This window comes from Coniophora puteana, assembly GCF_000271625.1.
Source record: "Coniophora puteana RWD-64-598 SS2 unplaced genomic scaffold CONPUscaffold_5, whole genome shotgun sequence".
NCBI lineage: Eukaryota > Fungi > Basidiomycota > Agaricomycetes > Boletales > Coniophoraceae > Coniophora > Coniophora puteana.
The window spans coordinates 110,510-126,165 of record NW_006913057.1 but is presented as its reverse complement, the minus strand read 5'-3'; the positions used below and the strand labels follow the sequence as shown (position 1 = coordinate 126,165).

The window sequence follows — 15,656 nt, the reverse complement described above, 5'->3', positions numbered from 1 at the left end:
GACTCGAGACGCGTACGCGTGAAGAGGGCTTTGCTTGTTTCTGGGGTCCACGCGTGCTCGGGTGTTGCCGAGATGTTGATCCACCCTTCAGTCGAATCAACACCTACTTGCGCTTCCACCATCTCGCCGCTGTCACTTCCTTGTGTTCGTATTCGCAGACCAAGTCTCAGGAGGCATAGATGGCTCTAACAGCGTTGGAACAGCTGGTTGAATTGGTGCGTTCCCGAGAGCCCTGTCACCAGGCATCCTACATCTGACCGCCCCGAAATGGGCGTTTCGTAGCTCCCTTCCATCAAGCACCAGATTCTCGTGAGCATTGGCACATGCTATTCGCTAGTCTCTAATATCAAAGTCTGGGGAATGAATACTAGGTACTCACGGGGACGCAATATGAACAGTTCGCAGACGCCAACCACTTTCTACCACCACAGCACCACCGAGATGTTCGCAGGATCGTCTCTGGACTGGACACCGCAGTCAGCCAAATAGACGCAGCAGGATCGCTCTTACGCCAGCTACGATCTACCGCTGTCATATCTCGGCGCAACCACCTCAAGCTCATTTCGTCGCCTCTGGGTCTGCCGAACGAAACTCTCAGCAACATCTTCGTACTTGCCCTTCCCTCCCTAGTGCTGAGTGACCCAACGGACGTGAAACCTTACCAGCTCTATCAGCGCCTTCGTATGGCCCTCAATCTAGCTGATGTATGCAAACGCTGGCGCGAAGTGGCACTAGCCACCCCTTGGCTCTGGAACCTGATCCGCATCGACTGGCCCGCCCATCACGACCCCGACCGTTCGCGCGAGCTGGTCGCTCGCTCCCGGCCGCTTCCCGTCTACGTTTGCGTATACGTCAATCGCTGGGCTCCAAGCTTCAGACCGGCCTGCGAGCAGGGACTACTCGCCCCTTTCCGCGAGTCTTGTCGGATCGTGGATGTCGTCGCTTATGGCGCGGACAGCGACCAGACTCTCGATATGGGTTCGCTTTTGAGTACACTCGGCGATTGGCCGCACCTTGAGCAGCTCGTTCTGCCGAAATCGTGCGTCTACCTCACGACGGCGCCTCTCTTTGTGAACAATATCCGCCGTCTGGATGTTCATCTCACCGGCGGAGACGACTGTCGCATGTTCTTTCGGCTTCGATGGGCACACCTCGAGTCTCTAACGCTCTTTCTTGGGTCTCAGGCTCAGGTGGACCTCTCATCGCTCCCATACAACTTTCCGCGTCTTGAGGAGCTGTTCCTCGAGACGAAATCGGTGAAGTTCTTTCCCCCTCCTGCCGCTCCCGTGTCACACGCTGGTCTTCGTCTTCTCGGGATTTGTACTCTCGGGGGCTTTTATCCCCGCGCCACGGATAGCGATGGGAGCGAGACGATGTTTCTCGAGCATGTTACGTTGCCGAGGCTCACCACGTTGATGATTCCTGTGAGATTCCGCCATGATGTACACATAATCGCCAGGTTCCTCGAGCGTTCTGCCTGTCGACTTGCAACCTCTACTATGCTGGCGACTAGCAAGCAGGAGCCCGATAGCGACCGCGAGTCCGAGGACGGCTACGAATCAGAAGACGGCCATCGTCACGAGTTACTTGAGACGAGTCTTATCAAGAAGCTTATTTTGGGCGTATCTGTCTCCAAGAACAGGCGCTTGTACGGTTTGCCGGAGTACAGGGCGTGTAGAAAGAGATGGCACGCAAAGTATACCGCGAACGTGAACGAAGGTTACGATTGTTAGTGAACACGGACTGAGTTTATTGTCTTTATATTTCTAATTGAGGCAGACGCAGCTGTTTCTCGCTCGCTCTCTTTGATTACATCATCAAATTTGTCTCTCTCTTCTTGTACCTCCCCACCGAACAGAGCGGCTAGTACCAGACTTCAAGTACCTGATCACGTTCCTGGAGCCGAAGACTCCAGGTGTAAGGAAAGAAATGTCGTATCCCTTCGATCATGCCGGCTCGCGGCCCGCGAGCACGGATTCCTGGGGCCAAAGGCTCCCAGGTATAATTCGTCAATTCCTTCCTTTTCGGTAATCGCGATTTTTCTCGGGCCGCTTTTCGGGCCGCTTTCATCCGTTCTACTCCACACGACCTGAGTGACCGAGTACATTTGACCAGCAACACGTTTCCTCGTTTCCTCCTGATGTTAATCCCGCGCTTGACTTCCATATTTTGTGGGAATGGCAGGACATCATGTCCGATGGTTCATCACGGAATGGGGTTTGCGTGGTGTGCGGGCACGATGTTCTGTTCAGGTCTCTGTCCATATATTCTCTTGACTCGGAATAGGTTTCACTACATGTGCTTCATAAAACTCACTTGCCATCACGCCCTTCCTCAGCCATATGACATTTCTATATGTGATAACGCAATCTTTTCTTTGCATGGGCTAACTGACAATGGCGATCTGCGCGTGTGTCCGATTTGTTGCTCTGCATTACATGAGCATCCTCCAAGACAACCCAAGGCAACTCTGGCAAATTCCTTATAATATTGTTATGAATGTTTGCCTGCTGACATTTCATGCGCTTTTCGTGAGGCTTTGCCCACGAATTTGACGTTGATTACGCGCGCACGTGCTAGTCAAATCATGCATGTGTACCCGCAAAAAATAGTGGTGTGTGTATGCTGGCCGCCCCAAAGACCAATCTCAATGATTCACAAAGAGAAATGTTGCGGTCTTACCACAGGACTCTGCTCGTATACGTCAGGTGCTACCACCCGATGAGGATGAGCTTCGTGATTCTGTTTGCGCCCTCTTTGCAGGTTGGCCAATTGGTCTACGGATGTCTCTAAGGTTTACATTCTCACCATTCTCATGTGGAATCAGCGCTAGCTCATCAGTGGTTTAATGGCGATCTAGAATTTGCTTTATTTGTTTTCAAGGCATAAGGCGGAGTGCTTCATGTCCCGCAGCATGACACTGAACATCCTTCACAGGGCACTAGTGGGGCATATAATTTGAGTTAGTCTCCGAGCAGACCTTGTCACTTGTTCAACGAGAGGGCCTCACTTGCTGCACTCTTAAGGAGGCTTGGTCTACCATTTGTGCCATTTCTACTGTAGTTGTACATGTTTAAATTTGGCCTGTTTATAACTATAATGCAGTGATTACTCCAATGAGTCCAGCGTCTGATACCGTAGCCTCTTTGGTCCCAGGGATGCCTGCCAAGGCCTTGATATGGCCCGCACCGCAAGAATTATGTCTAAATTTGGCAATGTCTCAGTCTCTGCGACAGCACTTACATGTGTTCTTTACTGATTCCGCCCACTCAAAGCGCATTTAATGTCAGGTGCTCTGAATGTGCGCAATGCGGTGGACCTGGCCAGACGCGTTGACGCCCCGACAGTGGCAACACTTCCGAGACTTGTATGACGTTCCTCTAAACATGACCAGGTTTGTATTTAAAAAAAATGAACAGTTATTTAGCACCAATATCGGTCGTCTTGTTTTGCATTCCGTCGACCTCCACTAGCGGGCCTGATTGTTCAGTACATATATACCAGAGGTTGTTATGTAGACAAGCACGTATAATTCGCTCGTAATTAGCCACTGCCGTTGATGTGCTATTCACAAATATTGATCTCCCCCTAGCACTCTTAGGATGGGCCTCGTTGTGCAACAGATGTGTTCTCCTGGGCGCGGCCAGTGCAACTAGTAGATGCATGCTAGAGGTGGTTATGTAGACAAACGCGTCCTTCGGGTCCAGGTGTGCCCACTAGGGCCTTGAGTCTACACCTTCAAAGCCAGAATTACGTCAGAAAAAGAGCTTATGTGCGCACTGATTTCAGCTCGACCAAAGCTCCGAGTCGGGCGAGCGCCGGATGGACACGCAAGACATGGAGTAGGGACAATATTTATAAGGAGGCGTCGGCGGCACGACTGTGACTTGGAGGACGCGCGTCCTTGCCGTAGCTCCGCCATCACGCAACGGGCCCCGGCCCGGCGACGTCAAATGAATCCTGCACAGGGGAAGGTTTGTAATGACTAGAAACCTTCCCAGTTGCTACTTCTGCATGTCATCAGTTAGACAAGGAGTCGCGAAGGCTCGCTAAAGGGTCTGTTGCGGTGGATTGGCTGCAAGGTGCCTCAAGCCTGAAAGCGGAAGATTTGCATATATAAAAGATAGTCAACATGAGGGATGTTGTAACTATTTTCGCTCGCAGTCATCTCAGTTCTCAGCATGAGCACCTCGACCACTGTTCTGATTGTACGTCCCAAACGTGTTGTTTCATCGTTCGCCGATTGCTCATACTAATGATCTTACCGCAGGTTGGCGCTGGGCCCACTGGACTTGTATCTGCCTTGACGTTGCTGAAGAACGGCATCGCCGTGCGTATCATTGAGAAAGAACTCACCACACGTCGGGGACAACGAGGAGCAGGGATATACGTGAGTGCATTGCTTCTTACTATGGGTATTGAGACTGACAAAGCCCGTCAGCCTCGTACTCTTGAGGTATATAACTTTCTCGACGTCCCAGAGGTCTTAGAGAAGGCAGGAGGGACTTCGCTGTTCCAGTCCCACATGTTTGGCAGTGTCGATGTGCTTAAAGAGTTCGATTTTACGCCAGATGCTGCTGATCCTACGCCATCTATTCCATTCGTGAGTTCCATACATGGCTCGAACTTAATTCAACATCTAACGGCGCATATAGAACAGACTCTTGGGCTTGGGTCAGGACGTTGCGGAGGGAATCTTGATGTCTCATCTCGCAAAGTTTGACTGCACTGTGGAGTACGGCAAAGAGTTGCGTTCGCTCACACAAGATGAGAGAGAAGTTGTCGCAGAGCTTCTGGTACGGAACGGCGAGGAGGCACCTGAGATGGTCAAGTCCCAGTTTCTCATCGGCGCTGACGGTGCTCGGGGCAAGAGTTTTTCCAGTGACGCTAGCGGTTTAGACTAATACATCTCACGTGCAGGTGTTACACGGAAGCTTCTTAATCTCACTTTCCTCGGCGAGACTCGGGAGGCGACAACGGTTCTTACCGGCGATGTTCGCTTTAGTTGCTCAGCATTGACTCGTGAGGTACGTGCGAAATCCGTTTACGACGTGCGTAGGAGTCAATCTAACTACAAGTAGCGAATGCATCATTTTAGTGATGGTAACAACAGCACGTACGATACCCACCACCCCTCACCATATTTTACTGACTGTATCTAAAGTTTCTTGATCTTGCCCACCGACTGGTACGGCGACGATGATGGCTGGCAGTTCCTCATGTCTGGCGACAAGGTTGATGCCGACAAGCTCGTCACTAGCAAGGAGGCACTATTTTCACTCATTAGCAACGTCATCGGCTGCCCAGTCGATTTCATAGAACTAGGATGGGTCTCGTATTTCAGGTGAGCGTACGATCACCTGTGCTTTTCATATGTATACTGACCACCGTTAAGGCCAAATATTAGAATGGCAGACAAGTTCGGACACGGGCGGGTCTTTGTTGCCGGTGGTACGCTTTTTGGTGATCTATATGTTGCATCAACTGACTAATATCTTCACTTCCAGACGCTGCTCAGTGAGCACTAGTGTTTTTCCTCATCTAGTAGCGACAAAGTCTGATAGGCTGGCTAGTGTCCATAGCCCCACTGGTGGACAAGGCCTCAATTCCGGCATTCAGGATGGCGTGAGCCCTTGTTTAGTGTACCTTCGTATTAGTCACTAACTTCAATTGCAGTTTCACCTCGCGTGGAAGATCGCACTAGTTGCCAAAGGCTTGTCTCCTCTCTCTTTGCTAGAGACCTACACCGCCGAGCGTCTCCCCGTCATTGCGCAAATGCTCAACTTGACTACTGCTCTCCTAGACAAGACGTGGGGACCCAAACAGGTTTCCGCTGACAGCGCCTGGCGTCGATCCAGGGTCATGTTCATGCTCGGCGTCAACTACCGCACAAGCCCGATTGTGCTCGACGAGTTCTCCTCCGGAGTACCTATCGTGCCCGCATACGGCGCTGAGATTGGCGGCCAGCTTGTCGCTGGTGACAGAGCGCCAGACGCACCCGGCTTGGTCGACGGAGAGCGCACTGTTAGACTCTTCGAGCTCTTCAAGCCGACTCACCACACAGTGATGGTCTTTACCTCGGATGTCAAAGTGGCTGAAGAAATCTTCCGGTCGTTTGCGGTGCACTCCAACCTCGGCATCGTTCGCATTGTGACGATTGTACCTGCAGGTATTCATCCGACTAGCACACTCGTCAATCTTAGAGTGCTTGTTGACAAGGACGACTACGCGCATGCACATTACTATGCCCAGGATAGTCCCCGGGTTGTGATCGTGCGACCGGATGGGGTTGTCGGTGCCATGGTGGCGGGATTATCTGGGGTTCAGAAGTACTTTAAGCTTATTCTAGCTGAATAGACACACTTATATATGGTCTTTCTGTGTATTTTGTAATTAAACAATATCCCCACTCACGAATTGATTCCTTGAGCACTATTTCTCTGTCAGAAAAGTCAGGATGTTGGTGGCAACAAACCAAGGGCATTTCGATCTCCGATTTGTTATCCGATTAGCACGCCGGCCCTGAACGGGACGCGATTGGCGCTAAAATGATAAACGCGCGTCATAGACTCTAGTTTCCGTCAGCAGCCCCCATTCCTCAGGCCTCAGGCCTCGACTATGACGGCTTTATCACAGCTCGCGAATTTGGTGAGTCATCCAAGTGATAACCTCGACATGCTCAATTTATCTGATACGTGGACTTAGATACCCTCGGTCGATGAGGAATTGCGCGTACGATTGCTTTGCGCACGCTTGTGACGCGTTCTAACCTTCGCTTCACCAGACTCTGACGGATACTAGGTTCAAAGCTTTCACAGACACCACTCATTGTGTTGCGCCTCAGCTGCGAGGCGAAGTTCGTCGGATTGTCTCCGACCTGTCTGCTGCTCTGGACCGGGTGGATGCAGCCCTCGTAACGTTGAACAGCGCCAGGATCATACTCTTCCACTCCCACGTCAACCATTTGAGACTTGTCTCCCCTTTCTTGAGTCTCCCGACGGAGATCTTGATCGATATTCTTGAGCTCTCCCTCCCATATTTCTGTCCCTGGGACCAAAACGGCGAGCGCAAGGCACGCCAGCTCTCCGCGAGGAATAAGGCAGCCATCAAAACTGCGCAGGTTTGTCGCCTTTGGCGTCACTTAGCTCTTGCGACCCCTGCGTTATGGAACAACATCATGATGGATTGGCCTCCGAAGCGTAACCAGAGTCTCGCCTTGGAGTTTCTGTCTCGTTCGCGCCCACTCAAAACCGCAATGTACCTGTACATCAGCAAAAAGGACGGCCCGCAGTTCTTGAAGAATTGCAGCGAGGAACTGTTCTCTCCGTTCCGTGACTCGTGCCGCGCTATCGAAATTCTCGCAGATGATGCGTTCGTTCGCGAACCTCTGCCGGCTACCACGTTCCTTCCTGCCTTCAAAGACTGGCCGCACGTTGAGCAAGTAACGCTGCCCTCAGCGTCACTCAAGCTGCTCCGGACAACGCCTCTCAGCTGGTGGCACCACCTCCGTCGTCTACAGATCTTCCCGCGTGGAGAAGACGCTATCACATTCTTCAGCATGCACTGGCAGCGCCTTGAGTCCCTCGTGGTCTTCTTCACGGACACAAGCCTCGTGGAGCTGCGGCTGCTCCCGACCTTCTTCCCGCGTCTCCAAGAGCTGTTCATATACGCCAAGGAGATCACCGTGGCGCACGACGACCCAGATCCCGTCGAGCACCCCGTGCTCCGCGCGCTCGGGCTGCAGACCAACCCGATCAAGTGCAGGAAACCGGAGTCGCTTCGCGAGATCGACGGCGGCAAGACGCGGTTCCTGAGCAATATGAGCTTTCCCAAGCTCGAGACGCTTCTGGTTCCGATTCACTCGAAGGGGCAGCTGGATGTCGTCTCCAAGCTTTACGAACGCTCAAAGTGCAAGCCCACTTCCCTCGTCGTCTTGAATAACTACAGGGATATATCCGTCACGAGAGAGGAGGCACAGCAGCAGTTTCCGAAGATACGCGTCACGGTTCAGGATGATTTTCTCACTTCGCCAGAATTCGAGGCCTGCAAGAAGAGGTGGTATGTGGAATCGAATCGTAGCTAGTTAGGGTGCAAGACGATTCAGCTGCATCGCACGTGGTCGCTATATAGCACATGCACGCGACGAAGGGTCTATTCTAATATATTCTGCTTTTCAAACTCCTGTTATTTCTGAAGCCGCCGTTAGTGGTGTTCGACTCTTATAACAAAAGCTCTGCAGGGCGGTCGAGTACCACCTCCTCGCAAAGTTTTTTATTCAGACCTCCTTTGTGCCACTTATCGTCGACAACCGAAGGGCTTAGAACGTCAAATGAATTTGCTCATCAAGACGCAGCGGATCACGTTTTCGCGAGAGCGATATATTGACGCTTAATGTATTTTAGCGATATAATTACTTTTTATAACGGAACGTCTCTCCCCTACAAGGTTGTACAAAGGCAAATTATCATGGCTCGCACATAGAGAGACGGAACCACAAAGGATACAGTAATTCCTCTGTTTTCCATAACTTACTTGCGCATAGACACGAAGTTGCACGGGAATGATTTGGGATACCTATCGTGAGAAATGCGTCAAACATATCAGTTCTCATAATTCCAGGATCCGTTAAATACACTTACGAAGTGACTCCTGCAGCCCACTCGGGAGCCGGCTCAATCGATTTTCCTGACGCATCTTTCGCTTTTTCTATCTTAAAAGTGCCAAGTATTTGCGCTATCACGATCCAAACAGACGCGCGCGCAAAATGTCTGCCGGGGCAGATGCGTCGTCCAAAGCCAAACACGAAATCGCACGTATCTTTGGTAAGCTGACCGTTGGCGTCGAGGAATCTTTCAGGATCAAAGGTATCTGGGGAAGGGTAAATTTCCGGGTCCAGAGCTATGTTCCTGAAATCTCGTTCATATAAGCAATCACGTAGATGCTAACACTGAGACGCACCAGATGTTCGGTATCACAACGGCGCCTAAATGCAGTTGTTAGCATAAAGGAATATAACAGTACTGAAAGACCTTACCAGCAGGAATGGATTGACCTTCATAAACATCGTCGCTTGTTGCAGCATGGGGTATCCCTACATACAGTATTCACTGGTCAGTCTTGAGCTAACTAAAGGAGGAGCTGTATATGGCGCTGCACACGTACCAAGTGGTACAACAGGCCTCCATCTCATTGTCTCCCGTACCACAGCTTCGAGATAAGGTAGCGTGGGCCTATCGTCGAAGTCAGGGAGGCGATCAGCTCCCACAACTCTCTCAATCTCTTCCTGGGCGCGCTTTTGAACATGTGGGTGAAGGACCATAGCAAGGATGAACACGATCAGTGTCGACCCGGTCTGAGAAACGTTCCCGAAAGGTTATTTTCAGCACAGTAATAGGTAGTTCCCACCAACCGTATCTTCTCCAGCTGGTGGCATACGTCAGACTGGAGTGGTTGGCATCAAGTTCAGAGTATACCTACCAATGTATCCAGTACCACAAGCGTCTCTAATGACTCGCTCAGCATCTTCTACTTTGCCCATGTCTTGGAATTTGGCCAAGGCTTCGGACACTATACACGGTCTGGCCTCTCCGGTCGTCTGGAAATACGACAGATGTCATATGTTGTTAGCTCACATATTTGACACAAGATACGATACACACGATGCGTTTCTTCAGTATACGAAAAGGTGTGTCGATCATCTCTTCCACAATCCGTTTAAAGTTTACTGCGTTAACCCAGCGTCCGCCAGGAAACCATGTTGGCACATATTTCACTGGCAGTGGCCATGTTGTCAAATCTTTGATAGAAACGTTGAACGTCAGCTTACGGAAAGGGAGCGCCTCAAGAAGCGCGATCATTCCTGCCGAGGAAGTTATGAAAATGACGTCGGCACATTCAACCATAGTGCGGTACGTGATATCGTCCTCCGGGTTGGCCGGAAGCTCGTGGTCATACATAGCCCCCATGATGATGGCGGCTGAGAACCTGGACGTAATGGATGTGAGCTTAAGTCAAGGACATAGAGGCAATGACGTCAAACAGACGTTCGAATATGCTTCCACCACGATGTAGGTGTACTCTCTAAGTTTCCTAGCAGGGATGCCACGCAACGGAGCTGCATTGTCCGATACGCAGGAATAGTCTCAGGGCGCAACGTTTGTTGAAAAACACGCCGGTGTCCACGCCACAAGCTATCGTGGTTTAGTAAAGCAGTGTCGAAAGTGAACCCGTACCTGTAACAGAAGCGATCAGAACTTCTTGCACAGCGTACTCGCATAACAGCTTGGGATGCTTACGGTTCCATCATATTTGGCATATCCATCCTGTCCGAATAGTTTCGCGAGCGCTTCTCAAACAGATCTTGGGCTACTTTCTCTGAGTTGACGACGATGACATCTCTCCCAAACAGCTGGCAGTAGACGAGGTCGCCTAGTAAACGACAATGAGCTGAACGAGTCTCTAGTACTTGAAATTTTACCGTACCATATGCGCGTTTCCACTTGGAGAACGTGAGCCAAGGATATGTGGAATCAACTTGATGAAGGTTTCCAACAAGGGGAAGGGGATCAGGCCCAGGAGGGAGGCCTTTTCTGCGCAAGTTATGGCGAACTCGAAAGATGCTTGCCGAAACCAGCCCTAGGACTGCAGCTGATGCAGCGATTACAAAATGCATGGTAGAACTGGGCGTGCAACGATTTACTGGTGCAAATTGGCGGGCTTATAACATGTTTAGAAAGTGCGCAGCGTAAAATTTCGGGCCGTAAATCCACCAAGGGACCGGTAAAGTAAGATGATAGCGAAGATGACGCAGAAGGTGACATACCATAGAGCTCTTAATCTGCTGATCCGAGATGTCGGTCTAGTCTAAAGGTAGCTCAAAAACGAGCCAGAAATCGGAACGCAGAAAGCCTTGACGTGCGGGCGCTGTGCACATGTTCCGGTAGACAAGGAGTCGTACTACGGGAGGCTAGGGGGGTCCTGTAAACACTGCGAAATGTATTAGATGTTTTTGCACTTACACCACTTTGTTCCTCGTGGGATTCTCGCGGACTCAAAGCGAAGGATCAGCCAAAGAACAGAACAAACTTATACGCGTGCCTATTGGTGGAAACGAGTATTGATTGCGGCCTTCATGCCGCTTTCTCCAAAGTTATCTCACACCAACACTGAGGGACAAAATACCTCATCCAATCTAACTACGCCGCTCCTCCGACACCAAGCAGTGGAGTAGAGTGGAGTGGAAGAAGAACCGCTGGTAATTCCTGCCTTCGCGGCCACCAGCCCGGATTTGGGACAGGCTCGCGCTAAGATAGTGCATCCACATGCTCAGGTACATGACAACTTTAACTCTCAGACATCCACCTCCTCAATGCCCCACAAGACACGCCTCAGTTATACTTCGGCCTTTAGACGGCAATGGAGGGGAACACAATATCATTTTTGTACCACTGGCACATTACATGTTTCATCGCTCGCCCTATCATCCTGGCGATAATTCTCGTGACCAACGACGACGATGCTCTCGTGCGTGGGGATGCTACAACTCGCATGATGATAAGGGGCGACTGGAAGATTTGGGCGAACTCTTGTAGATGAAAAAGCCCAGGGGCTTAACACATCGGGGGATTGTCTGAATACATTCGGACGTTAGGGGATGTAGGGCTCTGTATCTTGAAAATACATCGACAGAGGGGACACCAACGTACATTCCGATTGGTCAACGTATTCTACCATTCAATACAATTCACACTCGAACAATTCTGCTTCAACGAACCGGTCGATCCCGTCGTCTTGTTGGCATGAGCTGAGGAGCCCCGCATTCAATATCAGCTCGTAAACGGGTACGGAAGTGTTTCCCCCGGTCCTGCATTCAGTCTTTTGGAGCAGCGAGCGAGGGTGCTGTGAAGAGCACAGGAGTCTACAACCAAGCAACGGCAACCAAAAGCCGACCATCTGCTTGTATATACGATACGATTAATACCCCGCTCCCGCCCACATACTAGTAAGTAGCACGTACACCAGAGTACACCAGCATATGCACAAAAAATCGTTTATGATATAAAGATCGTGTATAAAGGCATGACAGGGTACGAATACGAGGTACGATATCGGATAAGATGACGGTATAGGCTGTGGTGCAACATGGGGCATGCGATGCATAAAAGAAAATGGGGTGTTGATGGTGGTACATGGACATTAAACCCCCAGATACCATAAATCAGATACGTGGAAGGATCGTGAACGGCGTGTGGGAGAGGGTAAGACGGAGTCGAAGGTGAAGGGGAATGAAAGACGAATGGAAGATCCAGGAGAGAAGAGAAGAAAAGAGAGAGATGTATAGATGGGTACGGGGATGGCAAAGGTGCCGTGAAACGGGGGATAGCGTGGTATGCGGATGCACGATGCGAGGTATGGATGGGGCTCCGAAAGGAAAGATAAGGGAGCAGACTAAATGGATGGAAGAAGGGATGGTGTCGCAACGCCGTGTACCGCGACATATTCGCATCCGGCGGAACGAGACACACCAACGAGCGACTGAGGAACTAATCAATGCCACAGCCCGCTCCACCTCGAGCCCTTCGCAGCATGCCCCGCCGCCCCATTCACGTCTGCTGGAACATCCGACACCTCCCTCACCGGCCTCTCCCTCGCCCTCCCTGACCTCCCCATCGCAATACCCAATCCCACCTTCCTCCCCTGATACTGCTCCCGCTCCCGCCCGCCCACACGCTCAGGGCTCGTCGGCGGACTCGCACCCGCAATCACCCAGCTCTTCTCCTTCTCCCGCTCCTGCACCGCCACACTCGTCGCAACAGTCGACGTCGTCGTCCGCGCATCGCACCCGTCCATAACATCCACCTCATCCGAGCTACTACGCGAATGCTCGCGCTCAGCCTCCGCCTCAACAACTGGCACCCTGCTCCCCGCCGCCGCGCCCGTCGTCCACGAGCGCTTCTGGCGCACGCGCGTGCTGAACGCGCTCCGCGAGCTCCGGGTACTCGCACGACGCACGATGGCGCCCCATCCTCCCGATGCCGCTCCGGTGCCGCTAGAATGCAGGTTGGCGGATCTGGGGGCGGTTTCGGTGCCGTTACTGATGATGCTCCCCGGGTGCGAATGCGCATGCGCATTAGGAAGCGACGCAGCCCGCGCAGCAAGACCAGACGCCGACGAGGGCACCCTCGGAACCGGCACGGGCACAGGTGCAGGCGCCGTATTCGATCGCGCTTCAGCAAAGCGCCCATGAGGACCAGGCTTAGTGAGTCTATTACCGTTCCCGTCCCCGTTGAGCACGCGCTTGACGAGCGTCCTGAACCGGTGCTGCTTTTTCTTCTCCGACGACGCCGGCGGATCCGCCAACGGTGATGGCGTCAGCGACGCGAATCCTGTTCCTGCCGCGCGAATCCGCGGGCTTGCGGGCCGTGATGCATATGGAGAACACCGCCCCGAAGCATGCAGCTCGACCACAGGCTCCGGTGACTGCGACATGCGCAGGGGAACATCGTCCGAGGCTGCTGACGCAGCGAACGAAGACGTGACCGGCGGTGTAATGGGCATAAGCGGCGACGCGGGGCTCATAGGACTGATGGCGGGGCTGCCTGGGCTTCCACTTCCAAAGCTCTCGGGACTTGCAGGACTCTCAGGGCTTGCGAGAGTCTGCGCCCTGTGCAGCTCTGAGAAATTCATACTGGGTGGCGTCCGAGTGGGCCTCCTGCTCACCGCAGGCGGCGAGGGAATAACTAAGCTCTGCAACGAAAAATCGCGGCACCTAAACTCGGAGTCGAACGGGTCCTGGTTCTGCAGCACCTCGGGCATGGGCGAGAGCTCTGGCGAGCGCACACGTCTGCCTAGGATTGAACGTGCGGGAGACAGGAGGGAGAATGGTGACTTGGAGCGGGAGGGAGTTGAAGTGGAGCGGCTGCGCACGAGGCGGCGGGCGGGGTTCGAGAATGGACCTGAACCCGACGGAGATGCAGATGTGGATGAGGAAGCGACGAGCGAGTCATCAGTGAACGTGACGGCCCGCGGAATGGAGGCGGAAGATGTGCCACGGTGCAGCGCGAATGGGCTAGGCAATGGCGGGAACGCCTGAGGCGTGCAGTGTAGTTCATTTTGCGGCGTTGGCGCATACAGCGAACGCACGTCTGATGCAACGGTATCCGACGACGGCGGGGGTATCGCGGAATGCATGAACGAAGAGGATAATAGAGATGATCTGCGGGGCGGGGGTACAACGTCGGATATCGTGGAGCGCGCGTCGGCGTTCTGCAGCGAAGTGATCGCGAAGAGCGAGTCTTCGCCGAGGAGGCCGGGCACGAGATCGTCTTCGTCGCGGTCCAGGCCCGGTGGGTTAAGCTGCAGGGAGGACCGCCGCAGTTGGTGAGGGTCGCTAGCGGGCGAAGTACGTAAAAGTAAGCACGTGTGATAATTTGGGGGAAAGAATGAGGGTACGAACTGTTCGTCGGTCCACCCCACTCTTACGAGTTCTGCGCGAGCGACATCATGTAGTCTCTCCAATGCGAGAGAAGCAGACAGCTAGCAAGCATGTTAGATCGCGTGATCAGCGCAGGGAAAAGAGTTGTGTACCATTCGTGCTGTCTCTTGGTATGACCACTAGAAGGACATATGAACGGGGAATGTCGGTGAAAAATAGGGTAAACGTACCTCTACCTCGACTATGTTTCGGGTAGGCTGCGGTATAGGTGAAGGAGCGGTATAGAAATAGTCGTATGTTTGCAGGCAGCGAGGGACAGATGAGGTAGATGCCCCCTTGGGATCATGGTATCCAGGGCGAAGCTTCGGAGGGACGAAAGGCAGTGAACAGAGGACGCTCTGCGGGTCGGAGAGTAGCTTGACGTCGCCATCGGGAGCGAGAGCGAATATTTCGGCAGCCATGCTCACAGACTCCGAGAAGCCCTACAAGGTTAGGCACCGGTGTCGGCGAGATTAGATGAAGAAGAACATAGTGTTCTATAATGGTGACGCACCATCTCGGGTCTGTGGCGGGGCACGACGTCTATTCTGGATGTCTCCTTGGGCTCTAGTTGAGGCGTGCTCGCGGTGGTGTAGGGATTGGAGAACAGGTCCACGACACGATCGAGCACGAGCTTCATGTCGTCTGCGGGGTATGACGGGGAAGAATCCATCGACATCGAGGTATCGTCCATGGGCGGAGGAGGAGGGGATGAAGGGCAAAGGGGAAAGAGGAGGAGGGGGCTACGCAGCGGGGGCGTTGGAGTCGTCTGCCCGGGGTTCTGCGAGGGACACTTGTCAGCCTTCCTCGGTGCAATCCAGACAATGGAATTCGCCCTGTCCCGCTGGCGACAGGAAGAGAAAAGAAAGAAAAACTCACGTCTGGCTGATCTCTCCGGTTGCACGCTCATTTGCTTCAGAGGTGCGGGTGAAGAGAGTGAGAGAGGGCGGGGAGAGTGACCCCATCTAGAGGAGGGTGCTAGACCGCCCGGAGCATGTAAATCCGCCAAGGAGTGGATCCACCCTGGTTGCCAGCTCTCCCCCGCGTTTTTCCTCTTTTTTACTCCTTTCTCCCCACGCAAATGCTGATCAGATGGTCAGCCGCAACGCCCTCGACGGTCTGGACCATCATAAAAAAGCGGTGCCCACACTCTTAAAGGCAAGTCAGACCGAGAGAGCGACCC

The 15,656-nt window shown here is 52.7% G+C and overlaps 5 protein-coding genes across 5 annotated transcripts; 2 read left to right on the top strand and 3 right to left on the bottom strand.

Annotated features, from left to right (window-relative positions):
• Positions 1-179: 179 nt before the first annotated feature.
• Positions 180-1,809, top strand: CONPUDRAFT_152603 (uncharacterized protein; the record flags this gene model as incomplete). Its single annotated transcript, XM_007769391.1, has 4 exons — positions 180-215; positions 283-309; positions 399-1,709; positions 1,780-1,809. 4 exons carry the CDS (start codon positions 180-182, stop codon positions 1,807-1,809), a joined length of 1,404 nt encoding a protein of 467 aa, XP_007767581.1.
• A 2,372-nt stretch (positions 1,810-4,181) lies between these two features.
• CONPUDRAFT_164490 (uncharacterized protein) lies at positions 4,182-6,407 on the top strand (the record flags this gene model as incomplete). The annotated part of the gene is made up of 11 exons (XM_007769389.1): positions 4,182-4,208; positions 4,271-4,390; positions 4,442-4,603; positions 4,656-4,866; positions 4,921-5,027; positions 5,082-5,116; positions 5,165-5,344; positions 5,396-5,451; positions 5,508-5,517; positions 5,574-5,625; positions 5,677-6,407. The coding sequence occupies 11 exons, from the start codon at positions 4,182-4,184 to the stop codon at positions 6,355-6,357; spliced, it is 1,641 nt and encodes a 546-aa protein (XP_007767579.1). The 3' UTR covers positions 6,358-6,407.
• Positions 6,408-6,591: 184 nt separating this feature from the next.
• On the bottom strand, positions 6,592-7,081 carry CONPUDRAFT_81466 (uncharacterized protein; the record flags this gene model as incomplete). The annotated part of the gene is made up of 2 exons (XM_007769329.1): positions 6,592-6,648; positions 6,771-7,081. A coding segment is annotated over one exon (311 nt), but the record flags the coding sequence as incomplete, so codon positions are not given.
• A 1,447-nt stretch (positions 7,082-8,528) lies between these two features.
• On the bottom strand, positions 8,529-10,672 carry CONPUDRAFT_152600 (PAH-inducible cytochrome P450 monooxygenase PC-PAH 3; the record flags this gene model as incomplete). Its single annotated transcript, XM_007769387.1, has 12 exons — positions 8,529-8,574; positions 8,640-8,906; positions 8,959-8,983; positions 9,035-9,091; positions 9,163-9,352; positions 9,410-9,423; positions 9,478-9,595; positions 9,660-9,772; positions 9,827-9,984; positions 10,044-10,232; positions 10,296-10,428; positions 10,483-10,672. The coding sequence occupies 12 exons, from the start codon at positions 10,670-10,672 to the stop codon at positions 8,529-8,531; spliced, it is 1,500 nt and encodes a 499-aa protein (XP_007767577.1).
• A 1,460-nt stretch (positions 10,673-12,132) lies between these two features.
• Positions 12,133-15,389, bottom strand: CONPUDRAFT_136518 (uncharacterized protein). The gene is made up of 6 exons (XM_007769386.1): positions 15,353-15,389; positions 14,988-15,254; positions 14,665-14,916; positions 14,587-14,613; positions 14,456-14,535; positions 12,133-14,389 (listed from the first exon to the last, which is right to left on the bottom strand). Exons 2-6 carry the CDS (start codon positions 15,165-15,167, stop codon positions 12,547-12,549), a joined length of 2,382 nt encoding a protein of 793 aa, XP_007767576.1. The 5' UTR covers positions 15,168-15,254; positions 15,353-15,389; the 3' UTR covers positions 12,133-12,546.
• Positions 15,390-15,656: the final 267 nt, after the last annotated feature.

Bases quoted from the DNA above. Each gene is read 5' to 3' on its own strand.
- CONPUDRAFT_136518 (XM_007769386.1), bottom strand. From the start codon at position 15,167: ATGGACGATACCTCGATGTCGATGGATTCTTCCCCGTCATACCCCGCA. The intron at 14,917-14,987 runs GTGCGTCACCAT...CTAACCTTGTAG, and splicing joins CCCGCCACAGACCCGAGATG to GGCTTCTCGGAGTCTGTGAG. The intron at 14,536-14,586 runs GTACACAACTCT...CATGCTTGCTAG, and splicing joins ACCAAGAGACAGCACGAATG to CTGTCTGCTTCTCTCGCATT.